Here is a 13,099-nt window from a genome sequence, read left to right as displayed (position 1 = left end):
GAGCAGGTAGATAAGGCAGTAAAAAAGGCATTTGGTGTTCTGAGCTTCATTAGTAGGGGCATAGAGTATAGGAGTAGGGAGGTTATGGTTAATCTATACAAAACGCTGGTTAGGCCTCAGCTGGAGTATTGCGTCCAGTTCTGGGCACCTTACTTCAGGGAGGACATTAAGGCACTGGAAAGGGTGCAGAGGAGATTCACGAGAATGATACCAGGAATGGGGAACCTTAGCTATGTGGACAGGCTGGAGAAGTTAGGACTTTTCCCATTAGAGCAGAGAAGGTTACGCGGGGACATGATAGAGGTCTTCAAGATCATGAATGGTTTCGACAGACTAGATAAGGAAAAGCTGTTTCCGCTGGTAGGTGTGTCTGTGACCCGTGGTCACAGTCTTAAGATATCTACCAAAAGAAGCAGAGGGGAGGTTAGAAGAAATGTTTTCACTCAGCGAGTTGTTAGAATTTGGAATGATCTGCCCGAAAGGGCAATAAAATCCGATTCGATAACAGCTTTTAACAGAGAACTGGATAGGTATCTGGGGAAGACAGGTTTGCAGAGTTATGGAGAGAAAGCTGGTGAGTGGGGTTAATAAAAGTCAGTTGCTCTGTCAAAGAGCCGCACAGACTCGATGGGCGAATGGCCTCCTTCTATGCCGTAACATTCTATGAATCTATGAATCTATAAATAGTGATGTAAGGAATGGATTGACGGGTTTGAAATTGAGCGTAGGCCTAAGCAATGAGATCAAAGTCCCTGACCTGAGGCCTGGTCCCACAAACTTCTTACGCTAGAGGTATGAGTGCCAACAACTAAGCTATATAGGCACAGTCTGAACTGACCACAATAAGTCAAGAATCCGAGAAGATTTCATGAAATAGCTCCACAACACCGTTACCACTTTTACCTTGATCGCCATCACATCGGCCGCTTCACCAGGTTCTTTTGCGAATGAAATACGACCGTTCACATCAGTGTAGAGCCGATTTCCCGTATCAAGCTGTACTGGGACACGCGAGGCAGGGGATCCATTGGGATAGGATACCTGCACCTAATAAACACTCACTCATTAAAAACCCAGATGTTAGACATGGTGAAAGTTGGTTGTATAGTTTCCAGTTTCTAATAACACAACATTAATAATAATACTCCTTGTATATGATACAATGCAAACATATCAGGAGGATGTCTCCAAATGCTTCACAGTAAGGTGTAAAGTGTGGTGATTGTATATTTTATATGTGAATATGGCAGCCAATTTGACCACGGCATTAACCCGCAACAGATGTAAGTGAGCGAGCCATTTTATTTTGGGAATTGTTGGTCAGGAAATCAGGAGAAACTTCCTTCTCTTTTCCAATAGAATTTGGAACATCGGCCAAAACAGAAGCCAGCTCAGCTTAACATCTCATCCAAAGGACTCCAACTACAAAAATGCAGACTGGCCCTTCCCCAAAATGGCCAGTGAGTCAAAGTCTTGACGCGGAACTTGAACCCATACCCTTCTAACTCAAAAGCGAGTGCGTGATCGATTTTATAAATGGAGATTTTATATAAATTTAAGATGACTTCCCTATATCTGCTGCCTATTTCCTCGCATACACTAAACTTCAAATGCCAATCTCCCTGACTCAATTTCAAGCTTCGCACCTTCAACTACAAATCTATCCATTCCCAGACATCCCCTGAGCTCTCCAATCTCCTTCTAAGACACTCCTCCACCAGCCCGTCAGCTCAGTTAGCACATTCTCCCCTTCCCCTCTTCTCCCTCTCTCTTATATAAATGACGCAGAATGTTGTTTATTGTTGCATACTCTCTTCCATTGGATATTAAGCCAAAGTCTCTATTTATATTTATATTATTTACAGCTTTGCGAACCCGAATCCCCAGTTCAGCACAGAATGACCTACCTGCACAGAGTGTGGTGTGCTTGGTGTGAAAAAACGTCTGGTTTTGGACAAATCAATCACATATGGAGAGGAGACAAATTTGACTTGGCGGATCTCTGTTTCTTCCATCTCACCACCTGTGTGGGAGATTGGTCAGTTACAAACAGCATTTCAAGTTTTTTTTTCCGCACAGCGTATTGTTTGGATCTGGAATGCATTGCCTGAAAGGCTGGTGGAAGCCGATTCGATAACAACTTTTAAGAGAGAAGTAGACAATTATTTGGGGAGGACAAGTTTGCAGGGCTATGGGGAGAGAGCGAGGGAGTGAGATTGATTCGGATAGTTCTTTTTAAAGAGTCAGCAACAGACATGATGGGCCGAATGGCCTCCTTCTGTGCTGCATAATTCTATGATTCTAAGTTTTTATTTGTTTCTATAGTTTTTGGTCAGCCGGTGACACATGTGGAAACCCATCCCATGAAAACCTGTCACACGCACAAACCTTGATAAGTTTGTTGTCTGACACTTGCAAAGAACATGCTTACGAGTTTCCAAACCAGATTGAGCCTGTGTGTCAGACACATGTCTGATCACGTTGGTGGGTTTCTGCATATAGTTGGAGACTAGCTTGACCATGGTGATGGGTTTCAGTGTGTGTCCGGCATCTAGCTGACAAAACAATATCAATTGAAAGGTTTCACTCACTGCTTGTTTCATAAACAGTAATTGCCATATACAGGTAATGCCCAAGCAACTGCTCCATTGACTGTCCATCTTTCAAAGTCTTTGCTATCTTCTCAGTCAAAATTGATGATTCCACTCTTCCATTCCTCATCTGAAATTCACATTTTAAGTGTTTTATTATGGTGTGTGCAAGACGTCTAAAGGCTCTCTCCTCTCTTCCTCCACAGCTCATGAACTTCTTTCAATTTCCCTTTTAATTACTCCTTTGTGGTTGCTTTAAATTTGTCTCCCCCATCCTCTTGTGACTGTTGGAAGACCATGCCCTTATGGATTCCTGAGGGCACTGTCCATGATAGCCAACAGCCTAGCTCATCAGCAGGTCTTGGAGGGGAAGACAAGTCACTGGGATAGGAATTCTTCCCACTCAGCTCCCATTAACCATTCAAGCCAAAACCCCAATGGTGGTTCTAGCTGGACAAACAGCTTGAAAGTTAACAGCAACCGCTTTCAATGGCAAGCGAAACAGTTTTAGATGGTAAACTCTAGCAATTACCATATTCTGAGGTCCACATACTTTAGCTCTTGTAACCTGCGCCTAACAATCTTTGGAATTAGGTAAGGGGGGGGGGGCATTTTTCTGAGAAGAGAGTGCGTATTCCATCCCATACATGGGTAATTTCCAATAACAACAACAACAAATTACATTTATATATCATCGTCCCAATGTAATGGGCAGTAGAAGATTTGCACCAAGCTGAGGCTGGGATTCAGGAGGGGTCCAAGCGAAGCAGGTGGAGATGGGAAGATGACCAAAGACTAAGTCAAAGAGGAAGATCTTGAGATACACCTTCAACATTCAACTAGAGAAACTTTTTACCCAGAACTTGATGTCCACAGGGCAATAGGTTAGATCAGCACTTGAATCAAGGGTGTAGGCAGGGAGACAGAGTTAGGTGTCATCTGCAAACATATGTAAGTTAAGCCAATGTCTGTGGATTATATCATCAAGAGGGAGCATTTAAATGTTAAAGAGGAGAGGACCGAACGCTCTAGGAAGCTACTCTGCGTGAGTGGAGCTATAAAATGCAAGTTGTTGATGTTGAGAGAAGGCAGAGAGAGCCATGGTCACAGATAGAGAGAAGGTAATTTGAGACCTTGACCAGGGCAATCTCGATATTGTGGGTAGCAAGGAAGCTGGATGGGAAGGGTTCATGGAGGAATTACATGGAGAAGAAATAGCAAAATTAGGAAGCAATTACTTATCCCAATATACTGAAGCCAAAAGGAGAGTTGGAGATCGGATGCTAGTTAGGTACGGGCATTCTTTTTAAGGACGAGGATGATGACAGCTATTTTGAAGGGTATGACACTTGTGCTGCTGGATTAACAGACCCTGTTAGCAGTGAAAGAGGCAAGGAGATGAACTGGGAGATCAGGAGAGGATAGGGATGAGGTGCAACAGGCTTCCTAGGGAGACGGTTGAAGCAGGAAATGTTGATTCCTTCAAACACATATTAGATAGTTTCCTTTCAGGAAATAACATGATGGATATAGTACATAGGTAGTTCGGTACATATATGCATTCGACCACCAGGAAGGTGGATGGACCTTGGTCCTTTTTTGTCTAGCATTTCTTGTGTTCTTATGAGTTTAATGAGCACTTAATGGGCCTCATTCAGGAGATGATGAAGAAGAGGGAGAAATATTACATTCCGTGTGAAAGCGATGTGACATACATATGTGGAACTCCCAGTCTACTTTGGAGACTTAACACAGTGATGGATTTCCACATATGGTCAGACCAAAAATATAATTGAACGTAACCTTCTTGCTGATGTGCTCTCTGTACCTATGGATAACAAGTTAATTAATTAACAATTCCCCTGCCCTGTCACCATACTCACTGAGAGCTGCTGTTCCAAGCCTCGTAGGAATGTGTTGTTGCTTTTCTCATCAATGATCCCAAATCTCACAAATGCCATTCCTTCCACAGGCTCACCATATGTGTGTCTAAGAAACATTCATTGAAATAAACATTGTAAAAATCACTACATAGATCGCATAAGAGTGAAATTCAGATTTTTTTATTTAATTTGCCAACAGGGTCAAGACATGCTTTAATCAATGTCCCAATAGTTCTCCCATCAAACAAACAAAAAACCCTCCCCTGCCCCTTCCTCTATCTGTCTTTCCGTCAATCGCTCCCTCCCTCGTTCCTTTATTCCATCTTTGTAATCCATCCCTCCAGTCCTCCCTCAATTCCTCCCCCTCTTCCCCCATCCAGCACTCCCTCCCTCTCTGCCTCCTTCCATCTTTCTTTCCGCGCGTCTTCCATTTTGTCCTTCACTCCCTCCCTCGTCTGCTATATTACAGACCTTCACCCCAGAAACTTTGTAGGTTTGAGATTGGCGTGGATTCATCCACTGCTCTTGAATTCCATTCTTGTTGACATCACATTTAAGATAATTTGTGTACTTACTTTGCTATGATTGTGAAACTGAATTCTGCCGCTGTTATCAGGTAGAACATACGCTCAGCCTCCACCTTGATTCCAAAACTGGGAAGAACTTTGAAAAGATCAAACATGGCTAATAGTGAGCAGTTCTGGGTACCGCACTTCAGGAAGGATATCAGGGCATTGGAGAGGGTGCAAAGGAGATTTACCAGTAATGAGGGGCTTCAGTTATCAGGAAAGGCTGGAGAAGTTAGGATTATTCTCTGGAGCAGAGAAGGTTAAGAGGAGACTTAATAGAAGTTTTCACAATTATGAAGGGTTTCTATAGGGTGAACAAGGAGAAACTATTTCCACTGGCGGGTGGGTTAGTAACCCGAGGACACCAACTTAAAATAGTTGTTAAAAGAAACAGAGGGGAGGTGAGGAGAAATTTTTTCACACAGTGAGTCGTTCGGATCTGGAATGCATTGCCTGAAAGGCTGGTGGAATCCGATTCAATAGCAAATTTTAAGAGAGAGGTGGATAATTATTTGGGCAGGACATATCTGCAGGGCTGTGGGGAGAGAACGGGGGTGTGGGAATTCATTTGGATAGCTGTTTTCAAAGAGCTGGCACAGACACGATGGGTCAAATGGCTTCCTTCTGTGCTGTATAATCCTATGATGCTATGATTTTATGAATAGCTGTAGAGTCTCGTGTGGAGCCTCAGATATAACAATAATTTTGGTTGGCCTGAAGCAGCAAAGTACCCAGCTAAATCTCAAATAATGGGCTTCAAGAGGGAAGTAGACAAGAATATGAAGGCTTGAAGGGGTCTGGAGATATGGTAGGGCTGAAGGATTGAATAATCTCCCTTTTCTGGGATTCTGTGCGGACTCTATTTACAAAATGGTCCTCCTCGTTTGCTGCCAATATCTATGATTCTATGACATTTCCAAAACAGCTGAAAGTCTGCCTGTCGATGCTAGAACAGGGGACATATAGCAGATCGGTTTTCATTCAGCAAAGGGAGCAGCTGAATTCATAGAGTTGAATGAGGCGGCAGAGGTAATGTGGGACAAAACCATAAACTGATTTGAACGTGAGAACCAGGATCTTGAATTTGATCTGCTAGGGGAATGGGGAGCTCGGAAAGCTAAGCAAAGATGGGTGTTATGGGCCTGCGGAGCCTGGTGTAGGAAACCACATGGACTGCACAGATCTGGATGGTGTGAAACCTGTGTCGGGAGGAGCTAGAGTGTCTGGCAGGGCATTGGTATAATCAAGTCTGGGTTGTGATACATAAAGTGAAATTAAAGTAATACTTTCTATATCTCCGCATTGTGATAAATTGTGGCAATGTGTCATACCCACCAAATTCCTTGACTTCAAACTGTGCGGAACGTAGAGACATCGGGAAGCTTGCAAACTGCACCTCTATTCTCCAGTTCCCAGGCCTTTAGATATGAAACAACAGCATTGAGTGAAATAATTTTATATTGATAATAATAATTTGATCTCTGGACCAGTCCATGTTTGAGTTATAATAATCACTTATTCACGTTATCGAGTTATCTCAAAATACTCCAAGGATTCACCCTAAAGTGTAGTGACCCTAAAGTTGTGGTGAATGCAGCAGCCAATTTGCACACAGCAAAGACCCACAAACATCCATGAAATGAATAACCAATTTTATCTGGAAGATTGTTTCCCACGTCAACAACAAAATTATATTTGCATAACGTCTTTCACATTGGGAGGATGTTCAAAGGTGTTGGACAATCAGTATTTCGGACACTAGGAGAGAGAAATTCCCTTCTCTTTTTAAATAGCCCATTGGGATCTTTAATTTACTGAACAGGCACATGCTGGACTTTGGTTTAATGTCTAATCCAAAAGTTGACACCTCCAACAATGCTGAGCCTTCCCAGCACTGCTCTTGAGGTGATCCATGTCTGCAGTCTCTCTTCCCAACCATGTCTGCAGTCTGTCTATGATTACAGTGGTGAGACATCACCTTGTTGACGAGTATCAACAAGATAATAATAATCCCTCCAAAAAAACCAAAAAACAATAATAAAAAAAAAATTGGGTCATTTTCAATCTACGACTGTTTGTGGGACATTGCTGTGCGCAATTGGCTGCCGCGTTCGCCCACAAATATACAGTCAATTCACTTTACAGTATGTTCTGTGAAGCGCTTTGGGACGTCCTCCCGACGTGAAAAGCGCTATATCAAATGCAAGGATTATTATTATTATTATTATCCTCGACTGTGAGATCAATATCCCTAACATCGGAAGACACACAACAGGCCTGAATTATCTGATCAGAGAGAGGGATGGAAGCAAAGGACTATGTGTGTGGGTGGATGGGGGGAAGGGGGAAGCCAGATTAGGAGCATGCCAGGGATGGGTTTGTAGGTGAAGGTGAAGACCTTGAAATCGATCTGCTCGGTGATAGGGAGTTAGTGGAGCCCGGTGAGCACCGGGGTGCTTGCTTGGAATCACTGTTTACCCCAGTACAGAGACTTACAGTGCAATGTCAGGCAACTTTAATTGTTTGGCAGATATTTTATTCGACATAAAATCTCCGCTGTATATCCGCATGTTCCCGGAATTCTGTGGAAAATATTAAACATATGGAACATTTTGAATGCTCTGATGCAATTCTCCTGCTCTTTCTGCCTCTATTCGTGTGCTGGTGCCGACTCTCCAACAGGAGATATGCACTCCAATCCCAATCAGATTTCTTCCTCCATTGTGTCTGTGCTGGTGCTCACTCCCCCACTGGAGCTCCATACTCCAAACCAATTCCCTGCTCTTCCCTTTTGCACATTTTATCCATTTATATAGTCGTGTGTTTCCTAATCATACTTCCAAAAGGGAGTATGTTGTATGTATATGTATTAAACTTCATTTGCCATTGATAAGCCTGCTTTCTATTTGCTTTATTTATTGCCCACCTCACTCTTCATCCCAAACACAGATAGCACATGAAATTAACCACGAGAATACTCACATATATGGATATTTGAATGGTTTTGCTGACTGGTTTCATATAGTGGTCGAGAGTAAAAATTCTGTATTTGACTGTAAAAGTAACAATTAGAAGAAGTATTTGAAATAAATTGACAATCCAAGTCTTCATCAACTAAAAGATTAACTAAAAAAATCCTCAATCCACGTTAAAAAAATCTAAAAGATCTTCCTTCACAGGAAATTGTTTCGGCTCTTTATCTTAGTCATCACCAGGTTTCGTTGGCTGTCAATGGATCAACTTCACTCTCCTCACACTCACCAAACCCTTCCAGCCCTGGCATCGCTCTCTCTATTGCTGCAATCTCCTCCTGACCTTGACTCAGACACTCTCTTTGCTCAGCTGGCACCAGTGTGATGAGTGTTCCATGCCCTCATCTTTCACTTGCTCCATCAGTGACCAAGCCTTGTGTCACTGCACCCTAATCTCTGAAATTTACCGCCTCTATCCCTCTGTCTGCCCCCCTCAGCCCTCACCCCCATCAGTCTCCACCTCTCTATCTCACCCTCTCTACTCCACTGTTTCACCTTATCAGTCTCAACTCCTCCGTCTTAGCTTCTCTCTATCAACTGTACCCCTAGGGAATGTGTTGGTCAGGACATCAGAAAAAACTCCCTACTCTTTTCAACTAGCACTACAAGATCCTTAATATCCATATAAATGGGGCACAGTCCTCCGCTTTGGATGTTTCATTGGAAGGATGGCACCTCTGACATTGCAAAGCTCTACACAGGTATATCAGCCTGGACCTTGAGCTCAAAGTCCCTGATTTAGGGCTTGAATCCACAACCTCCTGACTCAGGGAGAGTGTAAGATGAAACTGCCATGACCTAAAAGAATATTAGCTAACATTTAGACACGTGGAATTGAAGAACGTAATAAAGAACCAAACAATTTAAATTTATACAGCATCTTTCATCTGGAGGACACCTCAGTGCATTTCAGTGAGCAGTGGTGGGAGCTAAGGTGGGGTGAGATTGGTGACCAAAAGTGCAGTTGGACAGATAGGTTTTAAGATGGGCTGCAAAGTTGGGGAGTGGGTGAGATTGAGGGCTCTTTGAGGGAGAGGGCAAGGTTGAGAGACTCCAAGAAGGAGTGGACGAGGCAGAGGGACCACATTATGGAGTTTCAGAAGCAGAATGACTGAAGCTCTCCCAACAGCAGGTTGTGGTTGAACCGGTTGAGTAGAGAAGGGAGCAGCACAGAGTGGTAGGAGGCGACAGAGAGAGGTAGGGTTGGGTGAGTCCATGGAGAGATTTGAAAGTGAAGACGAGAATTGAGCTCGAGTTGCTGGGGGAACTGAATGGAGCCAAGGGAGAATGTGGCAAGGACCTGGTGTGCGGAGGGACACGACAGCAGAGTCCGGGATAGTCTACAGCTTGTGTAGAGCTGGGGAATCCGGCAAACAGAGCGTTGATGTAATCAAGTCTGGATGTAACTAATAATCCTTGCATTTGGTAATCTGCCTTATCACGTCTTCGAGATGTCTCAAAGTACTTCACAGAATATACTGCAAAGTGAATTGACTGTATACGGACGAAACAAAATAGCCAATTGTGAACAACAGTGTCCCACAAACAGTAATGGATTGAGTGACTCAATTTTCTTTTAAGGGGTTATTAACCCCAGAAAAGCGATCTGCCAATCAACCAACAACCAGCCGATTGCTCTAACCAACACGTTATAGAACTCCCCAATAATAATACTGTTGTATATTTTGTCAAGAATAGGAAATTAGTTGGGAAATAGATTACAAGATCACTCAATTAGTTTGGCCTTTTGGCCCAATATGATGTCATCCTTTCCAGACTACCCAGTTTACTGTCCTTTCATTACATCATCGACAATTTTTTAAATTCAGTTTGCTGGCTTCAACCACCCCTTTCCTGCAACATGTTCCAGTTGTTAATTAACTTCTGAGTAAAGGAACACTTCCTGGTGTCTGTCTGTATTAATTTTCATTTGTCACTGACCAGCCAGGATCCAGTTGCCTTGCTCATCGTTGCCTTACATTGTTTTGACATCAATCAGAGGCAGAGTTTTTTTTTTTTGCAGGACATCTTTGCTTACCAATCTCATTGGGCGTGTATATTGATTTGTCAGTCTGTATAAAGATGTAGCCTTGTTTTGAAGACAACAAGACACGAACCATCCTTCTTGACTGGAACAATTCCTTACTTTCGGCCACGAGAGAAATATAGGGCACCTTCCGTTTCCACAAATCCTTTCTCTCAACGAGATCAGCTGACACCTGGCAGCATTAAAGCAAGAGCGTTAGCGACATTTACATCACTTCAGATACAGCCAGATCAGTGCTTAACTATCCAAAGTCCTGGAATGTGTTGCTGCCACCCAACGTAGCTGTCAGTCTGCCTGCCACAGCCGTGGCCATCCTCGCTTCCAAGTCAGAAGGTGATGGGTTAAGGCAAAATGTCAGGTATTTTGAGCTCATAGTCCAGAGTGACACAACACAGTGATGGAAGGAGTGCCACTTTGTTGGAGCCGCCATCCTTCAGGTAAGGAATTAAACGCCACTCTCCAAATACATTGTCGGGGGTGGGGGGTGTGCGCGCGGTGGTGGGAGGAGTGGGGAGTATCCACGCTAACAATCATCTCATATAATATCACTCATTCACTTCATGGCTGTTTGTGCCATGTTTTCTGCGTGGAAATCAGCTTCATGTTCACCTACAAAACACAGAGTCACTACACTTTACAGCACATCCCGTGAAAGCTTTTGAGGGAGCATTTCTATAGCACCCTCCACACAACACTGATAATAATAATAATAATTCTTGCCTCGATACAGTACCTTATCATGTCTTCGAGACATCTAAAAGCGCTTCACAGAATATACTGAAATATACTGACTGTACAGTTTGTGGGCGAAACGCAGCAGTGAATTGCGCACAGCAGTGTCCCGCAAATAATCGTGGATTGAGTAACCACATTTTTAAAATTTATTTTAATTTGGATTACTACCCCTCAATAATGATCTGCTAATCAATGAACAATCGGATTCCTACTTACTGCTGGGTGAACAGAGGCATGCGGGATAAGAAAACTTGCCTAACGTTTTGACCTGCTCGAGAATCGAATCCAGGTCCTCTCTTTTGCGAGGCGAGGGCTCTAACCCGTAAGCTGCAGGACTCCACGATGTGCAAGGAATACCCCTCCCAATGTGGTATCAAATAGAAGAATTAGTACTGGGGACTCACTGTAATGGGTTTAAACTGTTGGTAATCATTCTCAGCGTTTAACTGGAAGCTAACGTCTTCCGAGCACTTCTGGCGACTGACTTCGTGCATGCAATAGACGACCACGGAGACAGGTCTGTTCACTCCATCGACCTGTACAGCGACGGTCTCTTCGACCCCAATGTGAAGGATGTTAGGGGCACTGATCAGGTAACTAGAACGCACAATGTAGGTTAGTCAGCGCGGTCCTGGGGAACATCACTTGAAATAAAATTTCCTGTGCACTCACTGACACACTCACTCTCATACACACATATACGCCCATATACACACAACCTGACTCATCACACACCGTTGCACACACATGCTCATCTCATACACATGTCACTCACACGTATACACTCACGCACATGCTCATTAATGCTCACACCCACGCACACACGCTTGCAGACACACACATACTCACTCTTACATCTCACCCTCACTTTCACATCCTTGCACACACACACTCATACACACATCTCACAGTCACTCACACAAGCTTGCACACACACACTCATACTCACATCTCACAGTCACTCACACAGGCTTGCACACACACACTCACACTCACATCTCACAGTCACTCACACAACTTGCACACACACACATACTCACTCTCACATCTCAAATATGCCCACACACCTTCATGTGCATCTGTAGTCACTCACACCCTCACTGACACTCTTGCTCACACACAATTATACGCACACTTATTCACACACACACACACTTATTTGCACTCATATGCATATTCACACATACTGACATACTAAATCATGCTGACACACACACAAATACACACGCTCACACAGAGACACACACGTTCTATCACATATATAGATAGATAGTCGCAATCAAACGCTCACACCCTGTCACATACACACATGCGCGGATATAAACAGGCAAACACACTGACTCTCTCACACGCACACACACACAGGCGCACAAACTCACTCACTCTCAAGCTCACACAAATATAAATTAATATTCCCTATTCAACATTTCTGGAGTAAAACGACACGGAAGCAACATACGAAGGGGCAGCCTGAGCTGAGTGCAGGAGAGCTGAGAGCCACAGGAAGCTCTGGAGGAGCTCCATGGCTGCGGGTGAAATCCCAGGCTGATCTACGAAGAAACTATAGCTATCTTACTCTCTGCTCTTCGCTGTTACACTCAACCCCTCTCACTCTCATTCAGAATCTTTCACTCTGTCTCTACACTCTCTCTCTCTCTCTCTCTCTCTCTCTCTCACTCTGCCCCTCTCTCACTATCCTCTGATCTTCTGCCTTGTTTTTGTACATTCTATCAACCAGTATTGACCTCTAGTCATTTATTGACTCCACTGCGTATCTTGGTGATAGGGTGAGTGCCAGGAAGAGGGGCACAAAGAGAGAGAGACTGAGAAAGCGATAAATGCAGGGAGATGGAGAAGTAAAAAAATGAGAGAAAATATGCGGGACGGGTGGGGTAGAGAGAGAGAGAGAGAGAGAGTGACAGGGTGAGGGAGAGCGACTGATAGAGAGAGGGTGAGAGAGCACGAGACTGAGTGAGAGAGAAACCCAAGGAGACAGTGAAGTAAAGGATGTGATAAGGCGCTATATCAAATGCAAGCATTAATATTATTATTATTATTATGACCGGTGAACACCCGCCTAGAGAAATCACTCATTTGCTTTGTGCATGTCGCTGTACCCAAATTGCCTGTCGGCTCACCTACAAAAGAGAGGAGGAGGAGGAGGCGGGGGAGAGCACGAGCGAGAGCGAAAAATAATTCACTAACTTTGCACCTCTCTGGCACTATTACAAAATTGAAAAGT

At 43.7% G+C, this 13,099-nt stretch overlaps 1 protein-coding gene across 1 annotated transcript in view; it reads right to left on the bottom strand.

Moving 5' to 3' along the window:
* LOC103189476 (complement C4) overlaps nucleotides 1-12,528 on the bottom strand; it is a 53,734-nt gene extending 41,206 nt beyond the window's left edge. Inside the window, 11 exon segments of the mRNA XM_007909893.2 lie at nucleotides 904-1,047; nucleotides 1,908-2,023; nucleotides 2,592-2,721; nucleotides 4,475-4,580; nucleotides 5,050-5,137; nucleotides 6,379-6,461; nucleotides 7,540-7,625; nucleotides 8,026-8,096; nucleotides 10,114-10,294; nucleotides 11,262-11,454; nucleotides 12,317-12,528. Of these exon segments, the coding sequence (XP_007908084.2) occupies nucleotides 904-1,047; nucleotides 1,908-2,023; nucleotides 2,592-2,721; nucleotides 4,475-4,580; nucleotides 5,050-5,137; nucleotides 6,379-6,461; nucleotides 7,540-7,625; nucleotides 8,026-8,096; nucleotides 10,114-10,294; nucleotides 11,262-11,454; nucleotides 12,317-12,381 (1,263 nt within the window). The 5' untranslated portion in view covers nucleotides 12,382-12,528.
* Between the last annotated feature and the right edge of the window lie 571 nt (nucleotides 12,529-13,099).

Source organism: Callorhinchus milii, unplaced genomic scaffold, assembly GCF_018977255.1.
Source record: "Callorhinchus milii isolate IMCB2004 unplaced genomic scaffold, IMCB_Cmil_1.0 Scaffold30, whole genome shotgun sequence".
Lineage (NCBI taxonomy): Eukaryota > Metazoa > Chordata > Chondrichthyes > Chimaeriformes > Callorhinchidae > Callorhinchus > Callorhinchus milii.
This window is presented reverse-complemented; position numbering and strand designations above follow the sequence as displayed.